The sequence below is a fragment of the Aspergillus uvarum genome (genome assembly GCF_003184745.1).
Source record: "Aspergillus uvarum CBS 121591 unplaced genomic scaffold BO82scaffold_52, whole genome shotgun sequence".
NCBI lineage: Eukaryota > Fungi > Ascomycota > Eurotiomycetes > Eurotiales > Aspergillaceae > Aspergillus > Aspergillus uvarum.
The window spans coordinates 68,421-86,430 of record NW_020291349.1 but is presented as its reverse complement, the minus strand read 5'-3'; the positions used below and the strand labels follow the sequence as shown (position 1 = coordinate 86,430).

General features: G+C 52.7%; 7 protein-coding genes and 2 non-coding genes across 9 annotated transcripts; 7 read left to right on the top strand and 2 right to left on the bottom strand.

Moving 5' to 3' along the window:
* Positions 1–1,469: 1,469 nt before the first annotated feature.
* Positions 1,470–4,463, top strand: BO82DRAFT_376896 (uncharacterized protein; the record flags this gene model as incomplete). Its single annotated transcript, XM_025637553.1, has 1 exon — positions 1,470–4,463. One exon carries the CDS (start codon positions 1,470–1,472, stop codon positions 4,461–4,463), a length of 2,994 nt encoding a protein of 997 aa, XP_025489009.1.
* A 796-nt stretch (positions 4,464–5,259) lies between these two features.
* On the top strand, positions 5,260–5,346 carry BO82DRAFT_t243. The gene has a single exon. It is a non-coding gene; the product is annotated as a tRNA-Pro (tRNA).
* A 302-nt stretch (positions 5,347–5,648) lies between these two features.
* Positions 5,649–5,735, bottom strand: BO82DRAFT_t242. The gene has a single exon. It is a non-coding gene; the product is annotated as a tRNA-Pro (tRNA).
* Positions 5,736–6,289: 554 nt separating this feature from the next.
* On the top strand, positions 6,290–7,544 carry BO82DRAFT_376895 (uncharacterized protein; the record flags this gene model as incomplete). Its single annotated transcript, XM_025637552.1, has 3 exons — positions 6,290–6,292; positions 6,349–6,444; positions 6,501–7,544. The coding sequence occupies 3 exons, from the start codon at positions 6,290–6,292 to the stop codon at positions 7,542–7,544; spliced, it is 1,143 nt and encodes a 380-aa protein (XP_025489008.1).
* A 616-nt stretch (positions 7,545–8,160) lies between these two features.
* Positions 8,161–8,936, top strand: BO82DRAFT_149581 (Sm-like protein LSM2). The gene is made up of 3 exons (XM_025630156.1): positions 8,161–8,304; positions 8,401–8,651; positions 8,801–8,936. The coding sequence occupies exons 1-3, from the start codon at positions 8,291–8,293 to the stop codon at positions 8,830–8,832; spliced, it is 297 nt and encodes a 98-aa protein (XP_025489007.1). The 5' UTR covers positions 8,161–8,290; the 3' UTR covers positions 8,833–8,936.
* Positions 8,937–9,985: 1,049 nt separating this feature from the next.
* BO82DRAFT_394336 (DNA cross-link repair protein PSO2) lies at positions 9,986–12,983 on the top strand. The gene is made up of 2 exons (XM_025638732.1): positions 9,986–11,174; positions 11,231–12,983. Exons 1-2 carry the CDS (start codon positions 10,158–10,160, stop codon positions 12,896–12,898), a joined length of 2,685 nt encoding a protein of 894 aa, XP_025489006.1. The 5' UTR covers positions 9,986–10,157; the 3' UTR covers positions 12,899–12,983.
* A 380-nt stretch (positions 12,984–13,363) lies between these two features.
* Positions 13,364–15,509, top strand: BO82DRAFT_356982 (cytochrome P450). The gene is made up of 3 exons (XM_025635887.1): positions 13,364–13,964; positions 14,019–14,825; positions 14,880–15,509. Exons 1-3 carry the CDS (start codon positions 13,663–13,665, stop codon positions 15,322–15,324), a joined length of 1,554 nt encoding a protein of 517 aa, XP_025489005.1. The 5' UTR covers positions 13,364–13,662; the 3' UTR covers positions 15,325–15,509.
* Positions 15,510–15,808: 299 nt separating this feature from the next.
* Positions 15,809–16,399, top strand: BO82DRAFT_434670 (uncharacterized protein; the record flags this gene model as incomplete). The annotated part of the gene is made up of 4 exons (XM_025640960.1): positions 15,809–15,936; positions 16,001–16,068; positions 16,145–16,216; positions 16,315–16,399. Exons 1-4 carry the CDS (start codon positions 15,919–15,921, stop codon positions 16,397–16,399), a joined length of 243 nt encoding a protein of 80 aa, XP_025489004.1. The 5' UTR covers positions 15,809–15,918.
* A 121-nt stretch (positions 16,400–16,520) lies between these two features.
* Positions 16,521–17,945, bottom strand: BO82DRAFT_341731 (Zn(II)2Cys6 transcription factor domain-containing protein; the record flags this gene model as incomplete). Its single annotated transcript, XM_025633560.1, has 2 exons — positions 16,521–17,796; positions 17,871–17,945. The coding sequence occupies 2 exons, from the start codon at positions 17,943–17,945 to the stop codon at positions 16,552–16,554; spliced, it is 1,320 nt and encodes a 439-aa protein (XP_025489003.1). The 3' UTR covers positions 16,521–16,551.
* Positions 17,946–18,010: the final 65 nt, after the last annotated feature.

Here is an 18,010-nt window from a genome sequence, read left to right as displayed (position 1 = left end):
TTTCTGGGACTTCTACAGGAGATAAAGCGGAATTATGACAGATTGCTATCAACCGATTGGATCAATGCTGGAGCTTTCTGATGGCCTCCGGCAGAGAAGAAAAACGACCGTGTGGATAAACTGGCGATTACTCGACTCCATCGGGGAATCAACCAGCTCCATCCGGGCAAAAATTGTCAGTCGGTGGTCGTTGATATCATCTTCCTCCGGTCGACGTCAGTCCGGGGAGCCCGATTGGGAATGATACCACCCCGATAAGGGCTAGGGCCGGGCACTGCACGTGGTAGGCTAAAGCTTGCAGCCTGGCTGAGGCCTGACTGCCTGACTGCCTGTCACGCTCCAAAATAGGAAAGGTGACGGACGGCCGGGGGTGGCCCGATTAGTTACTCCATACTTCTTCCATCTCGACCAACTGCCACTTCGTCATCTGCATCTTCCCTTCAACAAATGTCGGTCGGGTGACTCACCAGCGCTTCCTGCTCAACTGTCTGAGCCCAGGACTGTCCTTGCTCTTCTCGCCTGAGTGGGGATGTCGTGCTTTTCATTGTGCGTTGCGATGCCTGATAGGTCGGACGACAGGGCTCCTCAAAAGGGCGTCAGGTCCGCAAGGTACGGAGTTTTGTCCTCCCTTTTGAGTTGACGCTCGGCGGATTCAAAGTTTCCTTCATATTCTTCGACTCTTGGATGTCATCACGAGTTCATTAAATGCGGGTCCGCTGAAGACACTGATCGCTTGAAGCGAACTCCGGCCATCACCATCCCACCATAGTTCGGAGCTTCCTTTCTAAAGATAGCCTCCCCGGGCGCTTACAACCCGCCAATCATGCGAAACTCCCCTCACCACTCCAGCACTCCTGTTCGCCGACAATCATTTTGTACAGGCACCAAGAATCTTTCACTACCTGATTGGCACAAAGAAGCTCCCAGACCATTCTGTTGTCGCCCATCACAGATGGTCGCCCACTGAGGTTCGTCCTTGCCGAAGCGCCGACTCGACCAGCACCAATGATAGTATCTTCAGGCTGCCTACCTGCAGGGATTTCAAGTGCTTTGTGCACAGTGATGCAGTAGTTCCTGCATCTTGGGTGGCAGGTGTGAAGGCCACCGCGTCCGATCTCTCGCCTTCCCCTCCTTTCGGTGGTCTATTTATCAGTGTCCTGCGCTACCGATCGAAGATGGTGATCTTCACCTAACCTTTTCTTGTCTCTTTGGCTATAGCTTTTCGTTTTTTCTTTCTTTCTTTTTGCATCGTTTGGTCGTGCCTTTAGCTCTGGAAGCTGGGCCGTCAAGCGCTCCTGTCATTAATCACGTACTCGTCGACCTGTTGATCGGTGTTGAACGCAGTTGAGATACCCATAAAAGACTCTTGTGGAGTTGATGGTTTGATATTAGCCTTGATCTTGTCTTCGCACCACCTACTGTAATTGAACCCTTGGAACCTTGGGAAAATATCTCACTGCTTGAGCATCATGGCCGACATGCAGTACTCTACCGCCTCAGGTTGTCCACCCCTACGGCAGGTCCGAGGGACTCGACTCGATACTATACCTGAGGACTATCGCGAAACACAATACACGGTACAGAAGGAGCAGGTCGCATCCACTTCTCAGAAATCTGCAACAATCCCCCGGCTGAAATTGAAGACTAGCGGCCTATCATCAGGTTTCCTGAGGCCGAACCGATTCTTCTCGCCGATATCTGCCGGTTCTGTGTCATCCTGCTCGGATACGGAGTGGCAGCAACAGATGAAGCCATTTGAAGACCTCTACGATGCCACAGACGAGGAGTCGGTAACGAGTGACGAGTGTACTTCATTTGCCAGCACGCGACCGACAAGTTTGACGACTCCAACGACGCGAAATTCCATGCTATCGCCAATTTCTCGTAAACGCTATCCGAGTTTGGCCATTCCGCCTTCGCCAGTGTGGCCATCATTGCAAGGTGCTTGCAAAAGCTCCCCAATTCCTCCGACGCCACCCTCCAAGATACCAGTGTCTCCGGCAGCTCTGTCAATGCTTGGTCGTTCTGTTCCTGCCGTGCATGCTCCACCCTCTTTGGACGGAAGTATATCATCGGATCAGGTGTCAAATCTGAGCGCTCCGGCTACTCCAGATCTGCAGTCAATTCCTGATCAGGACTGGCCCGTCCCAGGAGTTCATGTTCGACCAGACTTGGACGAGGTAGAAGACGTTGGGATTCCCGCACTAGATGCAGATCCAGATGTGCAGAGCATCGAGATCGCCTTCGATGCGGCTAGCGAGGATTTAGCCCAGGTCTTGGGGCGGTTTCCTCGCATCCCCGGTCAAGTGACGCCGCCTGCTTTCGACATGGACATGGAACCGGATCTGGTGCGGGGAGATACGCCATCGGACACAGGAGTACATCTCCCCGAAGATGCCATGGAAACTTTACGGCACCTGTCCCTCAATAGAATGCCAGATCCTTGGTCCGAATCATCCGATAGCAACGATGAGATGTGGCAAGTTGAGACTCCACCGCAACGCCCTCGTAGTGCTGATGGTGCAACTCCTGCATCTGAGCTTTCCGGTTATAGCTTCAGCAGGTTGAGCATCCCGTCTCCAGGTGGCTTCTTTGCTTCATTAGCCCCGCGTGCCCGCCATACCTGGGCGATCCCGAACGGAAACAAACCACCCAACTCTGCCACTGCTGAAAGGTTCTACAAGCTACCTTTTCCTCGCACTGAGGGAGAGATTGTTGAGCAGGTCATTGATTATCCGGAAAGAGCGACGGACGAGGAATTAACAGCGGTATATGATCCAAGCGGTCCGCCCACTGCTATTAGAATTCCCGTGGAGCATACCATCGAGCCTCTTGAAACGCTGAGGAGCCCCGTGAGCACGATTGTTGAAGAGATGAATCATGATCAGATGCCCGCTCCATTGTCAGATCAAGCCGAGCGAGATGAAGACTATGAAGCTGAACTCAAGAAGAAAGCGATGTCAGGCTTAGATAGGACCAGTGTTTGGCTGGCAGCTCAAGCTTCTTACCTAGCAGCCTTGAACGAGACAAACCCCGCCAATTCCATCGACAAGGATAGTGGCAGCATGATCGAGGCTCCTCAGAAGCCTGGTCAACAAGCGCCAAGCTCGCTTGCCCGCCAAAGATCGGCCAAGGTCACTGGAATTCTTCCAGCTGCCCCCAGTTCGCAACCTTCCGCTTTGGCAAGTAAAGATTCGATTTACTGGAGAGGTTTCCAAGCTTTACGCGATCAATCAAGCATCAAGGACATTCATGTACATCAACACGCCCGTTTCGATGCTGTCCAGTCTGTTCGCGTCGGTATGCCCGGTTTACATGTTGACTGTTTGATGGGAAAGTACGAATTAATTCCCACTCAACGTCCTGCATACAAAGGGCCCTTTTCTATGGCACCTCGCAACTCGACGCTCGACTCGGCTCGGGTGCAAAAAGCTCAATTCTCCACAGTTGAGAAAGAGCAGTTGGTGCTGTCGCAGATCCGTCAAGCTATGTGGGCTATGGATGCACTGAGGTTTCTCAATGGCGGTCGCATGCTTATCAGCCCTGCATCGAGAAGGCTTCGTGGCTCCAACCGTTCGCCAAAAACATCCGCAAACGCGAATCAATGCAGTTTCCGAGTTCTAGATCTGGGAGGGCATGCGTCGTGTGAATGGGCATGGCAATTTGCTTATGATCATCCTGATGCCAAAGTTACAACGGTCTACACTGGATCCCAGGAGGTCAATCGTGGCATTAAAGGGCCTCCAAATCACCGACATGTTTTTGTTTCACAACCATGGAAGCTCCCTTTTCCCGACAATAAGTTTGATGTAATCTCAGCCCGTTCACTGCCAGCTATGCTGAAGAAAATATGCCCGAGCGGAGAAGTCCTTGACGAATACGATCTGTGCCTGAAAGAGTGCCGTCGCTGTCTCAAGCCCGGTGGCTATCTGGAGTACTTCGTTCTAGACGCTGAGATCTCACACACTGGCCCTCAGGGATCTGCCATCTCGGAGGAGTTCGTTGCCAATCTTCGGGCCCAAGGATATGATCCGATGCCGACCAAAAGCTGGCTTGGACGCGTACAGAAGCACTTCACCGACATCAAGCGAGCCTGGGCTTTCCTACCGATGGGGATCGAGCCCACCAAGACTGAACCACCAAGAGAGACGCCGGATCCGAGAGTCAAGAGTCTTGCTGGGGATTACGAAGCGATACAAGGTCCTGTCGGTAGTACTGCCGACATTGCCAGTATCACGGGGCTGCTAGGCGGATGGCTCTGGGAACAGTGGTGTGTCAAGCTGCAGCAGGAGATCGGGATTGAGCGGAAGAATCTACTCGCAGGGGTAGGCGCTGTGTTTGATGAGGGCCGCAAGAACGGAGCAGGCTGGACCTGTTTATCCGGATGGGCGATGAAACCACGGCGTCAAAGACGTCGTGGCGGTCAACCGGAGGGCAAGGGGGTGAGGAGCCCTTGCATGTGATTCTTTCCTTTTATTTGGGATGTAGACCCAGGAGGTCCATCCATCCTTCTTGATACCCCTTATCTGCCCTGGTTGGCGAAGCTTAATGTAATAGTCGTGCCTCTGGACCCTCTCCATGACAATGGTGAGCTTCAGGCGTGCTTTCTTTATGTATGACGTGTTGATGGTTCGATGGGCAGAGAATGTTTGGGATGGGTACTCTATCTGTCCTGAATCCGAAGCGATGTTTGACAATTAGCCTATAGCCACACTGACAGGAAGTGATGATGGTCACCTTAACAATAAAATCTCCTCTTCGGGGGCTTATATTCCTCGTATATTCTGTACCAAGATTCGATATGGTCGCTGCATCAGGTGCGTAGCCACTGAATCTATCAATAGGAGTGCCAGGGTACTACAGCATTTCAGTTACGGCTTCTCTGCTAGAGCTCCTGTCCCCCATGGATGTATGCTTTTGCTGGAACCTGCACGTGCTCAAGCTAACTGCGCGTTCGCCGGACGTTTTCAGGACCATCGCAGGAGATTATAGATAAGAGATGCTGGAGTCGTTTGTAGCGGGTGTGAGATATCTATTGTTACTGTTTTTTTTTTTTTTTTTTTTTTTTTTTTTTGGAAATTGGGAGTATGAGAAGGGCGTGTTGCATTACATGGAAGAAGATGTGAAATGGGAAAGAAAGGAAAGAGTGGCTGGGATGTAGGACTGAAAGTAATGGATAAGGAATAGATACGATGGATGATGCAGATAAAGCGATTGGCTTAGTCTTATGTCCGGCGCCTGGTGCAATTGACATCAATAGCCCGGATGGTCTAGTGGTATGATTCGCGCTTCGGGTTCAGCACTTGAAAATGCGCGAGGTCCCGCGTTCGAATCGCGGTTCGGGCCCACATATACTTTTGCTTTTTTGTTGGATCCACAGTACTATTGTTTCCGCTTGATCCACTACATTTTTCTCAGCCCTGATTATCGAGGTTGAGGGCTTGCGTTGCAACTGATGGCACCCGCATCGCTATCCGCTGTGTTTCATCCACCACCTCTTTTTCTATATTGTCATTGCTCGGGCTAAGCGCCTATCTCGCGGCTAAGGGTAGCAGATGGCAATCAAGAAAAGAAGAAGAGTGTAAGTAAGTACCTTTCCCATTTGGAATGGTGGGCGGAGACCTGACAAAAATAAAAAGAGGTTAATGGGCCCGAACCGCGATTCGAACGCGGGACCTCGCGCATTTTCAAGTGCTGAACCCGAAGCGCGAATCATACCACTAGACCATCCGGGCTGTGATGATGTCATGGGATATTTACTGTAGCCCTCATCCTTGCCATACTGAGGTATGAGAATAAGGTTAGAACCCCAGTGCATGTAGTCAGAGTGTTTCATGTTTACTCATACTTGCAATTATTGGTCTCAGGCTCAGTGCTGGTGTCCATGGCACATGGCGGGTTTTTATGTGTTCAGAAGGCTATTGTGGTGATGAAGAAGAGCAGAAGGAACGCAGAAGCCTGCATACTTCCCCGACTATTGGTCTCACGAATCACCTTCGACAACCCTGGCTTCGTTCCACTCATTAGTCAAATCTGCGCATCCTTCCGGCCTTGATCGTTTCAAGGCGTGTTACTCCCTGTATTGCCTGCACGCTGGAACGAGCTGTGTGACTGAGACGGAGGCGAGCGATAAGAGTACACGACATGTCAGCCCCAATCTTCTTCACCATTACCCGGGTCACCCCGGTTGGCGATGGAGAATTAAACCGCCGTTGTGTATCGTTTCGTGCTGGTGCTCCCGCTGCGTAACCTCCTCATGAGTGGATTGATTGTCTCTCATATACTTGCCATGGCATTTTTGAATTCCATCTGCTCGAGACTTCAACCGAAGCATTGCACCCTTTCCAGAACCCTATGACCATGAAGTCCACGGTGCTCGCCATAATCATTTCCGGGGCTCTGGGCTTCAGGGCCGAGACAGGCGGTTTGTCGGAAGAAACCCTGGTATGCTGGTTCTATTTCAGGCAGGAAGCACTACGGGCCTTCAACTGACCTAAAAGGACTGTCGACAGAATCTACCCCTGCCTATGATCCAGAACCTTACAACATCTAACAGCTTTGTCCCTAATTCAACAAACTCATGGTGGTCGTCCTCCTACGTCCATGCGTCTAACAATCATGATTACTTGATCGTCTCCCAATGTTTGCTGATGAGCGCTGGCTTGTACCGGGGCTCCATCCTTGATATTACCGACCCGAGCTTCTATCGCCAATTCGAGCGTTTTGCAACTGCCCCTTTTAACGATCCCAGTCAGAGCAGTGGTGGCATTCTCAACATCACCTTTGAGCAGTATGGCTTCCACACGACACATGACGATTACCCCCTCCAAGAACTACGCACCTGGAGCGCGGTCGAAGGCGTAGAATTCGACATACGATTCCATCTCTCTACCCCAGTGATACTCAATGGCGGCACCGGCCTGTTCCAATGGGGCTCCGAGTTGACCCATGAATGGTCCATGCCTGCCGGCCTCACATTTGGAAGCTTCGTCGTGAACGGGTCCCGACTGACCGTTGATCCCACACGGTCTATGACCTGGTACGACCGGCAGCTAATGTGGCCGAGTACACTGGCAAAGGCGGCCAATAAAGCCAACTGGACGTGGTTCGAACTGCACCTTGACGACAACAACAACAACAATGCCCCAGCCGGCAGAGCCGACAAACTGTCGATTTGGGCTTGGGATACCACCGACCATCGACGTATTCAGTTTGCGACGGTTCGCCACGGGCCGGGAATCCACCAGGTCCTGCCTGTGACTGTGTTTGCCCCGTCTCGGCGAACCTGGACCTCGTCGGTTTCGAAAGCGACTTACCCCCTGGATTGGGTGGTTACCCTCTGGGATGGAACCACGCTGTCTATCTCGAGCGTACGACCGGACCAGGAGCTTTGTGATTCAATGGGGCTTTCGCCTACGTACGAGGGTTATATTCGGGTCAATGGTTTTGATGGAGACGGTCGAATGATCTATGGGTATGGTTTGGTTGAACAGGTCCCTGTCGGGTTTCTTCCGGCCATGACGCCGTCGAGCGATGAAGGATGATATGGTGCTATTGTCTTTGTATATGCTCTAAGTCAGCCGCTTTGAGCATGCTGTGCAGCGACAAGCTGGTAGGCTGCATCATCAATGAGGATCTATTGTCAGACGATGCAGAGTGATAGTAGTCTACCTCTATGCCTACCTTGAGAAAATCGAGCATATCATTATGCTCTCGTACTACGGATGTGCAGTCAGTCACGGTTTGGCCGCAAAGCATCATTGTCTAATGCAGGGGTATTCGGTGGGAGGGAGGCGAGATCGAGCTCGTCGAATATTATATATTTACGGGCTGCGGTTGGAGTCGACACATTTCGGAACCCCATGTCGACCACACACCATCTGATAAACTAGATAAATCAAGCAAGCAACCCAGTCTTCGATTATGTATGGCTTGTTCGAGAAGTGCACTTCAGTCAAGTGATCGCATAGGAAGTAGGATGCCTCGAGACGTCCATGAAACCAGCACGTGCTTATTAAGAAATGAGTCATCGAAGCGATAGCTGCCTCACGTGTCGGCTCTGATAATCGCAGCAACACCCAACAGTATCAATCAACTTACCCGCACAGGACTTATACAATTCGTCCATACCTCAATTCTCTCTTCCCCTCCCTTGTCTCACAGCTCCCGGAAGAGCTTCCGTATTCCTTTCCTCTTTGTCTCCTGTTGGTCGCGACTCGGATTGCCTCCTCAGATGCTGAATTGACCCCCGATAACTCACGCCGAACAGACAAGCTAGTCGACCGCAATCATGCTCTTCTTCAGGTAGATGGCTCCTGCGCACCGCTGCCGACCTACTGCTACCCCCATCACCTTGTCCATCACGTTGACAAGCTACTAACGCTGAAAATCCCCGAACAGTTTCTTCAAAACCCTCACCAACCAGACCGTCACCATCGAGCTGAAAAACGACATCCGCATCCGCGGTACCCTCAAATCAGTCGACCAATACCTGAACATCAAGCTCGACAATGTCGATGTCCTCGACCTGGACAAATACCCACACCTGTCGTCGGTCAAGAACATGTTCATTCGGGGTAGTGTGGTGCGCTACGTGATGTTGCCGCGGTCGGAGGTGGATATTGGATTGTTGGAGGATGCGACGAGGAGGGGTGAGTTTCTCTCCCTCCCCCTTATTTTTCTTGCGGGAATCTGGAGAGAAGAGGATACGATGAGTCTTCAAGGAGAATGGCGGAGAAGCAGACATATCGATCCGAGGTTCATTGAACAGTGCGCTAATGCTTTTCCTCCGCTGATACAGAAGCTGCGAACCAGGCCGGGAAGGCCAAATAAGCACGAAGAATGAGAGAGAGGACCTGAGCGACAGCGGGAGGATTCGAAGCGGAATTAGGAGGATCTGGATTGGTATCGGTCCTCGAGAGGACGAGGACATAACCTCCGGGCTTTATGCTTTGGCCCCTTTCCCCAAAGGGCGCATCATGTTATGGCACGGTCTGCACTTCTTTTTTACTTTTCTCTTTTTATAATTCTATCATGATGTCATGCTGCATTGTTTCGTGGGGAAGAGAGTGTGTTTTGTGCTTCATTCATGCTGGCCGGTGAGGGAGCTGATGTTGCGGTGTGTATGGTGATGACGAGGATCGGGCTAGGATAGCCCAAGACTGGGAGGCAACGGTGATGGCGATGATACATTGACGGAAGAGAGAAGGCGGACGGGGTGATGCTGGCCATGGGAGATGAACGTCGGTGGACTTCATCCTCAAATGTGTCTTTAGCCATGTTCGCATTGATGGCGGGAGGGCATGAGCAAGCCATACAGCGGCCATGGGCCCAGTAGCAGCACCATATTTGAATGCTCTTGGCTCTCAGACAGGCGAGGAGTGCTTGATTATTCAAGTCGGCGGTTCGGGGCGTCGTCCTGCTTAATCCGCAGCATACCTAATCGTTTGCTAGTGAAATAGTGCAGAATACCTGTTCCAGATCATGCCCCAACATCAGACATGACTTTCTCGATCAAGTCGCAAGTCGATATCTATATTCGACTGAATCCCTCCAACCTCAATTTCTAGCATACTTGACGGTCATTCTCCGACTAGGAACGGTGACCTTGGTTATGCAGGACTAAAGTAGAAGTGCATACATAACGTCTGTTTTATGCACAGCAGGGAGGATGACCCCGCATGACTGACATTAGGACATGACCAAAGGGCGGCAATTGTAGATTAAGAAATTCTTGTACTAATTGAGCTGCTCTGATTTGAAAAGGTGCACAATTAGATCTAAGCATGTCTATATATAGTCAGGCATGAATCTAGCTATAATTATCAATTTTCGGTCCAACCACGATTGATATCATTGAGACAGTGTTAAGCCATCCTTTAATGGGTTGGATACACGTGACTTCGTGTCGCGAAAATCGTCGAGGACGAAATCCCGCCGCGCCGCGCCTCCGTCTTCCGCTTTCCGTCCTTGAACTTCAACCTACATTTATTCCGGTTTGCTAGATAATGCAACAGATCGTCATATATACCTTAATCTATACTCTCCCCCATACCTCGGATATACGAACATGCTAATTGACCTATCCTCGACTCAATAACCTTACCACACCTCCCTCCCGATAGACCCTCCCGCATCTCCGAGGGACCGACCGCAGTATGGCAGGATCCGCCACCAGAAAAGGCTCAACGCCAGCCAAGGTCCCCTTCAGCGCCAAATCTCAGACCCCCGCGAAGCGCAACGGCAGTCTGCTGAACTTCTTCCAAAAAGCCGATGGACCGCCCAAAGCCACCTCCACCCAACCTCGGATCACTCAATTTGCCACCAAAACCGCCCGGCCGACCAGCAATGGCCACGGCAGCACACCGACGCTGCGCAGACAAGGGAGCTCTACAGCCAGCAACGGCGCAGGTGATCTGTTTCTCGAGGACAAGAACCGGACCCGATCCGCGACCTACGCACCCCCCGAGCCGCAACGGACAGCACGGTCGAGGACTCCGGACGATATCTGGGAAGGCGAGCCGGAAACGCCGGCGCCAGCGACAGCGGCGATCGAGGAAGCCCGCTACAACGAGAACGGATCCTCCGGCGTCAAGAAACGCAAACTTGATTCCCCGTCCGCGGGCGATGACGCAGCAGCAGCACGAGCGAAGCCGTCCGATGATGCCGACGCTACGCCGGTAGCGGCGCCCGCGAAGAAATCCCGTCACCTCAGTGGTCCCTTCATCGATGAATCTGATAGCGAGGAGGAGGAAGATCTGGAGAAGTTCCGTGATTACGCGGATGGGCCATCGGTCGCATTGATAGATAAGCCCATTGCCATTGCCACGGAATCGCCCGTCAACGCCGAGGAAGCAGATCCGTCAGCCAAAACACGACCGACGCCCGCTGTTGAGACACCACCATCCTTGGTAAGAGAAACCACGAGTTACACCGAACCTGATGAAGATACGAATTTTGACGATATGGAAGACGAGTTCCGAGGGGAAGAAAATTTCTTAGATGCCTTTGATGATGATGATGATGATGACGATGGACATAATAACCAAGAGAGGGAGGTGTTGATTGGATTGGAGGATTATAGTAATGGCCCGGATGACGACGGAAATACGTTTGGTTGCGAAGTGCCCATTTGTCCGATCTGTCAAACTAGTTTGACTGGTCTGAATGAAGCTGTAAGTTTTTCCGATTACGAATTGCATGGATAGTGTGGTAATGGTCTTCTGTTCAGGATGTCTCGGTGCACGTCAATGACTGCTTAGATGGCAAGCCTAGTACAATACAGCCAAGATCTGATTCTACAGGCAAGTTCGAGCCCGGGATCAAGTCTGAGCCTGAGATCGATCCGGATCCCGAAATCAAACTTGAACCTGAACCTCCATCGAAAGCACTGGCTCGATTGGACCGGGCGGCGATTGCTCGCCCCGCTCAACGTGATCCTTACACTTCCGGCGGGACTGCAGCGAGGTCTGCTTTTTCCAAGCTCATGGCTGGAAACGCGGAGGACAGCGCCTGGGCCGCAGCGGCGGCCAATGAAGTGGCATCCAGAGGCAAGCAGGCATACCAACGGACCTGTCCATTCTACAAGATCATGCCCGGATTCTCTATATGCGTGGACGCGTTTCGCTATGGTGCTGTCGAAGGCTGCAATGCCTACTTTCTGAGTCACTTTCATAGTGACCACTACATTGGCCTCACGGGTTCATGGCGACACGGTCCTATATACTGCAGTCGCGCGACGGCCAACCTAGTGTGCCAGCAGTTGAAGGTCAATCGTAAATGGTTGGTGCCACTCGAATTCGAGAAGAAGACGGAGATCCCTGGCACGGGGGGCGCACATGTGACAATCATCGAAGCGAACCATTGTCCAGGAAGTGCCATCTTTCTCTTTGAGAAGACCATGGGATCTGGCCCATCGAAACGGACGCATCGGGTGCTTCATTGCGGAGATTTCCGCGCCTCGCCGCTCCATGTGCAGCATGCACTCTTGCGCCCGGAGGTTGTCGATCTCACCACGGGTCAGCGTCGTCAGCAACACATAGATGCTTGCTACCTAGACACCACGTATTTGAGCCCCAAATATGCCTTTCCAAGCCAGGAAGATGTCATACAGGCTTGTGCCGATCTTTGCGTGGAGCTGAACGAGGGGCAGCAGAAAAGCAACGGGCTTGCCTTTGGCTCGTCCGGCCGCTCTCCTGGGATCGGGGGAGGGTTGATGAGCAAGTTCGTTTCCAAGGTGACAGGCTCTTCCGGGTCGCAGTCTTCAACATCGAACTCAAGTGGCCGATTGCTGGTGGTGATCGGGACTTATAGCATTGGGAAAGAACGGATCTGTCTGGGAGTCGCGCGCGCTCTGCAGAGCAAGATCTTCGCCACTCCAGCCAAACAGCGGATCTGCGCGTGCCTGGAGGACCCAGAGCTGTCAGCGCTGTTGACGGATAACCCACGCGAGGCCCAGGTGCATATGCAGACCTTGTTTGAGATCCGAGCGGAGACGCTGGCTGACTACCTGGACACGTTGAAGCCGCACTTCACGAAAGTGGTGGGCTTTCGACCGACCGGCTGGACGTACCGGCCGCCCGCGGGCCGCGTGCTGGATAACCCTCCTGTGTCGACGGTGCTTCACTCGGCACATTGGCAGACACCGTTCTCGGCACGCGACCTCGTGCCCCAACGGGGCAGCACGCGGGAAAGTGCCTGTTTTGGGGTGCCGTATAGCGAGCACAGCTCGTTCCGGGAATTGACCATGTTCTGCTGCGCCCTTCGGATTGGACGGGTCATCCCAACGGTGAATGTGGGCAGTCAGAAGAGTCGTGAGCGTATGAAGGCGTGGGTTGAGCGATGGGAGGCGGAGAAACGGAAGAGTGGTTTGTACCAGGTCAAAGGCGACCGGTGGTGACCTAGTGTAGCAGAGGTATACATAATTTCTGTACATAAGGTTTCCAAAGTGTAAGACACAAAGTCCCAATGAAGCAATATGCAACGAGCTCGATCTCATTGGTAGAGTTCTCTTGGGAGACGGACGGTTTATCTCAATTCTGACTGGCTCGTGCACCCCAAGCGCATGAAATAGACTCCAAATCTATCCCTGGATCGACAATTAATGGGGGGCTGATCCTGTTCCCCCACAAAGGAATAACCGTGATACCCGAGAGGTTAGGCGGGGAGAAGATGTAGAGTCGGGGTGGGAGATCGGCTGGGGAGAGGCAGCCACGGTAGTCGAGTCTGGGCTGTCACTCCCGATTTATCTCCCGGCTGGATGTGATAGCCTCGGGGAAAGCTGTCCCTCTTTTCCCTTTTAAATCCCACACCCTTCGGTCAACCCTCTGTCCATTATCTGTCAACACCACTGATCAACACTTCAGTCCTTCCTTATTATCTTCGATTCGTGGATGCTTCTTCTATAAGTTTTTATCTGCTGATCAGGGTCAATACCTGGAGTCTTTGTGCTGTAAGTGAGCCTGTGCACATATGATTGCTGGAAGTTCCGCCGAGGGATTCCCATTCCGTTCCTTCGGCAGTTGAGATCGGCTGTCGTTCCTCCTCACTTTCCCACTTTTCTTCCCCTGTTAGCAATTAGACTAACTGTCAGTCCCCTCCCCCTTCAGTTCACTCTATTACCCCGGATTTTCGTCGAATATCCAATCAGACCGGTCGGCCGTCATGATTGCCGACTTGCTCTCGCTGCAGGCCACCCCTTATCTTTTCCTGGGCTTGGTGGCCGTCTATTATCTTCTCCCCTACTTGCAAGTCTGGCGTCTACGTGATATCCCTTCTCCTGGCTTCGCTGCCTTCTCCAACTTCTGGCTCCTCCTTCAAACCCGTCGCGGATCTCGGTTTCTCGTTGTCGATGATGCCCACAAACGCTATGGCAAACTCGTCCGCATCGCGCCCCGCCATGTCTCCATCGCCGATGACAACGCGATCCAGGCTGTCTACGGTCACGGAAATGGTTTCTTGAAGGCGTACGTTGTCTGAAACATGATCTTCATGGAAGCTGGCTCACGGAAGTGGTTTAGGGACTTTTACGATGCCTTTGTTTCCATTCGTCGCGGTCTGTTCAACACCCGTGACCGTGCGGAGCACACCCGCAAGCGCAAGACCGTGTCGCACACCTTCAGTATGAAGTCTATCGGCCAGTTCGAGCAGTACATCCACGGCAACATCGAGCTCTTTGTGCAGAAGTGGACGGACATGGCCAACACCCGGCGCGACCCCCGCACCGGCTACGCTAGCCTCGATGCTCTCAACTGGTTCAACTTTCTGGCTTTCGATATTATCGGAGATCTTGCTTTCGGTGCTCCCTTTGGTATGCTTGAGAAGGAGCAGGATATCGCTGAGATGCGCAAGACCCCGGATTCTCCTCCTTCCTATGTCCAGGCTGTTGAGGTGCTCAACCGCCGTGGTGAAGTCTCCGCCACCCTCGGCTGTTACCCCGCGCTGAAGCCGTTTGCCAAGTACATTCCCGACCGGTTCTTCAGGGATGGTATGGAAGCTATCGAGAACTTGGCTGGTATTGCTGTCGCTCGAGTCAACGAGCGTCTGCGTCCCGAGGTGATGGCCAACAACACTCGTGTGGACCTCCTTGCTCGTCTCATGGAAGGAAAGGATGGAAATGGTAACAAGCTTGGTCGTGAGGAGTTGACTGCCGAGGCCCTGACCCAGTTGATTGCCGGTTCCGATACTACCTCCAACACCTCCTGCGCCATTCTATACTGGTGCATGCGCACTCCTGGTGTGATTGAGAAGCTCCACAAGGTTCTCGATGAGGCTATTCCCAAGGACATCGAGGTGCCGACCTACGTCATGGTCAAGGAGATTCCTTAGTATGTTTCCTTCCCTTTTATTTCTGTCGTTCGCAGTTCCTGACTATCGCACAGCCTGCAATGGGTTATCTGGGAAACCATGCGTATCCACAGCACGTCGGCCATGGGTCTTCCCCGTGAAATTCCCGCTGGCAACCCTCCCGTCACTATCTCCGGCCACACCTTCTACCCCGGTGACATCGTCTCTGTGCCGAGTTACACTATTCACCACTCCAAGGAGATTTGGGGCCCCGACGCCGACGACTTTGTCCCCGCGCGTTGGGACCCTGCTCGTCTCACTGCCCGCCAGAAGGCCGCGTTCATTCCCTTCAGCACCGGTCCCCGTGCCTGCGTTGGTCGCAACGTTGCTGAAATGGAGTTGCTTGTTATCTGTGGCACCGTGTTCCGCCTGTTCGAGTTCGAGATGCAGCAGGATGGACCCATGGAGAGCCGTGAGGGCTTCCTCCGTAAGCCTCTTGGGCTGCAGGTTGGCATGAGAAGAAGACAGATCGGTGCTTAGCTTGGTGTTATAAAATTGGGCCAGTGCGTTTGGGTTGGATTTGGCGAACCCGAAATTGCATGTTTCAGGGAAGGATGGATGGCATTTTGTATAGATGGATGATATGATGAGATGACAATCTAGCTATGAGATAGCTCTGCACATATATATGTACTTTATGTTGTTTGATGCGTACGCAATTCTAGGTATTCAGCCTTGTGGGATATGACTTGTATGTGCCGTAAGTAGGAGCGGATATTGGACCTGGTCTGCATTCATCCGGGGGTTATTCCATGGTACTAGGTAGTGCTACACAACTTGTCGACTACCTTAGTCGACGGGGCAGACTACCGATAGACTTTGTCCCGAAGAAGTGTGGGAACAGTGGGCATACCAACTATGTACATAAATGTGAATAGAGATAAATGCAAGCGCTTGATCCCCCAAAGTAGTAATTCCCACGCCGATCATGGATCATCGTATATTCATCACTTTTAGCCTCGGAACAGCAACCACCAACAATTGAAACCTCCACTGCACTCTACCTTCACAACCCACAAACACCATCTACCTCATTCGAGCCCCATCAACAGCCCCACAGAATCCTCATTCGAGATGTCCAGCAGAAGCATGGTAAGTAAAGCCTAGTCCCTGCCGGATTCTTGGTACCGCACAGCATACTAAAACCCCGCGCCAGTCCGTCCAATTCCGCTACGCCGATGACATGGGATTCGGCACGGCGGAGATCCGCGATCAGGTGACGCGGTAAGGCTGTCTGCTTGTGGCAGTAGATGACCTTCACCTACTTCTCCAGTGTTCTTAACAACAAAACAACCCGCAGGATTATCCTCGAAGACACCGGCTCGGACGTCTGGGCTAGTACGCGGAATATCCCCCCGACCAACTTCTTGACGTAAGTGGTTTCTGCCTCAATATTGCTGAGTCTATGGAAGGTGGGAGGAGAAGGATCACATGTTACGGGGTTGCTTATCCCTGTTTCCCCGAGGTTAGTCTCTCCGAGAAAGCAATCGAGCAACTGCGGGCGGTGGACGGGGTGGTGGTTCTGCGGGCTGAGGCGGTAGATTCTACTCAGTAGATTTTGGGGATTAGTGGCGGGGAGGGACTGTTGTCAGTACTATCAGTATGTGTATGTACTGTACAGCACAGTAACAGTGTTATATGGCCGGATGGCTTCGGAAGAACAACCCGACCATCCTCTTTAGCTATGAGTAAGCTCAGCGTATAGTACTACTTCCTTCCTCCCTCCTCAATTTCCCTGCAAGCCCACCCCAAAGTCACCCTCCACTCTTCCTCCTCACCCTCTAGGATGTCATACACCGTCTGAAACACCTGCCGCCCCCACCCGGCAATCCACCACCGCTGCCGCAGCGCATGCAGCACCACGCAGTAATGCGCCAGAATAACCAGCGCCAGCGGCCGGCGGCGCCGTAGGAGGTCGAGGAACCCGGTCGGCAGGGAACAGATCCAGAGGAAGCTGGCGGAGACGAGGTCTCTGGGGGTGTCGTCGTCGCGCTCGGCGAGGAGGTGGGCGAGATGGGTGATGGTTGTTTGGTAGATTGGGTATTCCTCGGAGTTGGAGGAGGTAGGGGAACTGTTGTGGAGGTGCTGCAGGAGGGTTGTGATTGCTTGGTGGGAGGGTTGGGATAAGGCTGGGGGCAGATTAGGGTCGTTGTGGTTGAGGCGGAGGTGGAGAAGATCCCCCATCTCGGTTGTGCGGAGGTGCGGGATCGTCGGCGTGGAGAAGGCCATCATTTTGCGGATGTGCGTGAAGATGTTGAGGAGGTCGTCCAGGGGGTTTGGGTTGTGGTTCTGGTTGTGTTTGATAGTGGGGTGGCCTGGGGAGGTGGGTTTTGCGGTTGCGAGGGGAAAGGCGAATGCGAAGCCTATAAGTAGGCAGGAGAGGGCGAAAGTGGTGGTTTTTCTGTTGGTGGTGCTGGGCAGGGCTTGCATGAGGAGCGTGATCGCGGCGCTTTGGTGGTGTTCCGCTGCTGTTATTAGGCTGCTTGTGTGGTGGTGCTGGGTAGGTGAGATAGGTTGCTGTAGGGCGAGGTGGAGAGAGGAGATGGCGAGGAGGCCGTGGAGGAGGTACGGGCATCTGAGGGCTTGTTGGGGGATCACGGTTTGCCAGATCCGGCGGTCGATCGGGGTGCGGGCGATGGAGTGGCAGGTGGAGGTGGTCCAGTTGAGGAAGAGGGGATGGTGATGAAGGGAGGTGTTGATGAGTGGAGGTGATGGTGGTAGTGATACCATCAGGCGAGGATCTTGATGGTTTGCCGGTCTGGTCATAGGGTCTGGGGGATGTAGATTGAGCGTTGGATCCGATTTTGATGCTGCAGCTGCTGATGTTTTAAGGGAACTCGCATGGGCTATCTGCATGGATTGCTGGGTCCAGATCCAGGGCCCAGAGGCAGCATAGTGGCAGATCTCTTGTCGCTTGATGCAATGGGAACAAGCCGGCCGCTTTTCGTCGCACTAAACATTATGATCAAGAAACAGTAAGCAGAGGCTATCTTCCGACACCTGGGCTGGCCTGCTATACGCCTGACCTTGACACTTCGCTGTTTGCATCGACGACAGCCGTGGTGTGAATTCTGCTTCTGCTTCCTTTTTTGACTACTCATGAGGCGATTATGTTATATGAGGTCTACTTTCCGACAGGTTTGTAATGGTATGGTGGTGATAGCAA